A 705-nucleotide genomic window follows, 5' to 3' on the forward strand; every position below is an offset into this window, starting at 1 on the left:
GCAGTGGGCGCTGGAGGCAACGATGACCACGCGGCTGGGCGCGCAGCTCTGCAGCCGCTCCAGCAGCAGCTGGGTGAGCAGGAAGTGGCCCAGGTGGTTCACCTGGAAGGAGAAGCTGAAGCCATCTTCTGTCGTGCCCCCGGCGCTCACCCCTGCAAAGGAGATGCTGCAGCTCACAGTGGGTCCCCCGGGGGTGCAGGGGCGATGGGGGGGATCCTGCACTCACCCGCGTTGTTGATGAGGAGGTGCAGGTGGGGCTCCTGGCGCAGGAAGGTGCTGGCAAAGGCTCTCACTGAGCGCAGGCTGGCCAGGTCCAGCTGCATGAACCGCACCTCCGTGTTCCCCGTCTCCTGCGGGCACAGCGCAGCCTGGGGCAGGGCCTGGGGGGCAGCCGGCTGGGGGTGCCCATGCAGCCCCCGTGGTGCAGGGTGCCCATGACTGGGGGTCTCATGGGGGTGCCCATGGGGGTGCCCTGGGGGCGCCCATGTGATGCCCAGGGATGTCCCGTGGGGTGCCCTGGGGGTGCCCATGTGATGCCCAGGGATGTCCCATGGGGGTGTGTGTGCCACCCTAGGGTGCCTGGGGGGGTGTGTGTGTGTGTGTGTGCCACGGGGGTCTCCTAGGGGTGCCCCATGGGGTGCCCTGGGGGTGCCCCGAGGGTGCCCGGGGCCATCCCGCGGGGGTGTCCCGGGGGCGGCCGGTGCC

General features: G+C 70.8%; 1 protein-coding gene across 1 annotated transcript in view; it reads right to left on the reverse strand.

The window, feature by feature from the left end:
- DHRS13 (dehydrogenase/reductase 13) overlaps window positions 1-530 on the reverse strand; it is a 4,857-nt gene extending 4,327 nt beyond the window's left edge. Inside the window, exons 1-2 of the mRNA XM_035900561.1 lie at window positions 227-530; window positions 3-152 (exon numbers count right to left, since the gene is read on the reverse strand). Of these exons, the coding sequence (XP_035756454.1) occupies window positions 3-152; window positions 227-530 (454 nt within the window). The remainder of the gene's footprint in view (window positions 1-2; window positions 153-226) is intronic.
- Between the last annotated feature and the right edge of the window lie 175 nt (window positions 531-705).

Source organism: Egretta garzetta, unplaced genomic scaffold (genome assembly GCF_000687185.1).
Source record: "Egretta garzetta isolate BGI_Z169 unplaced genomic scaffold, ASM68718v1 scaffold108, whole genome shotgun sequence".
In the NCBI taxonomy this organism is placed as follows: Eukaryota; Metazoa; Chordata; class Aves; order Pelecaniformes; family Ardeidae; genus Egretta; species Egretta garzetta.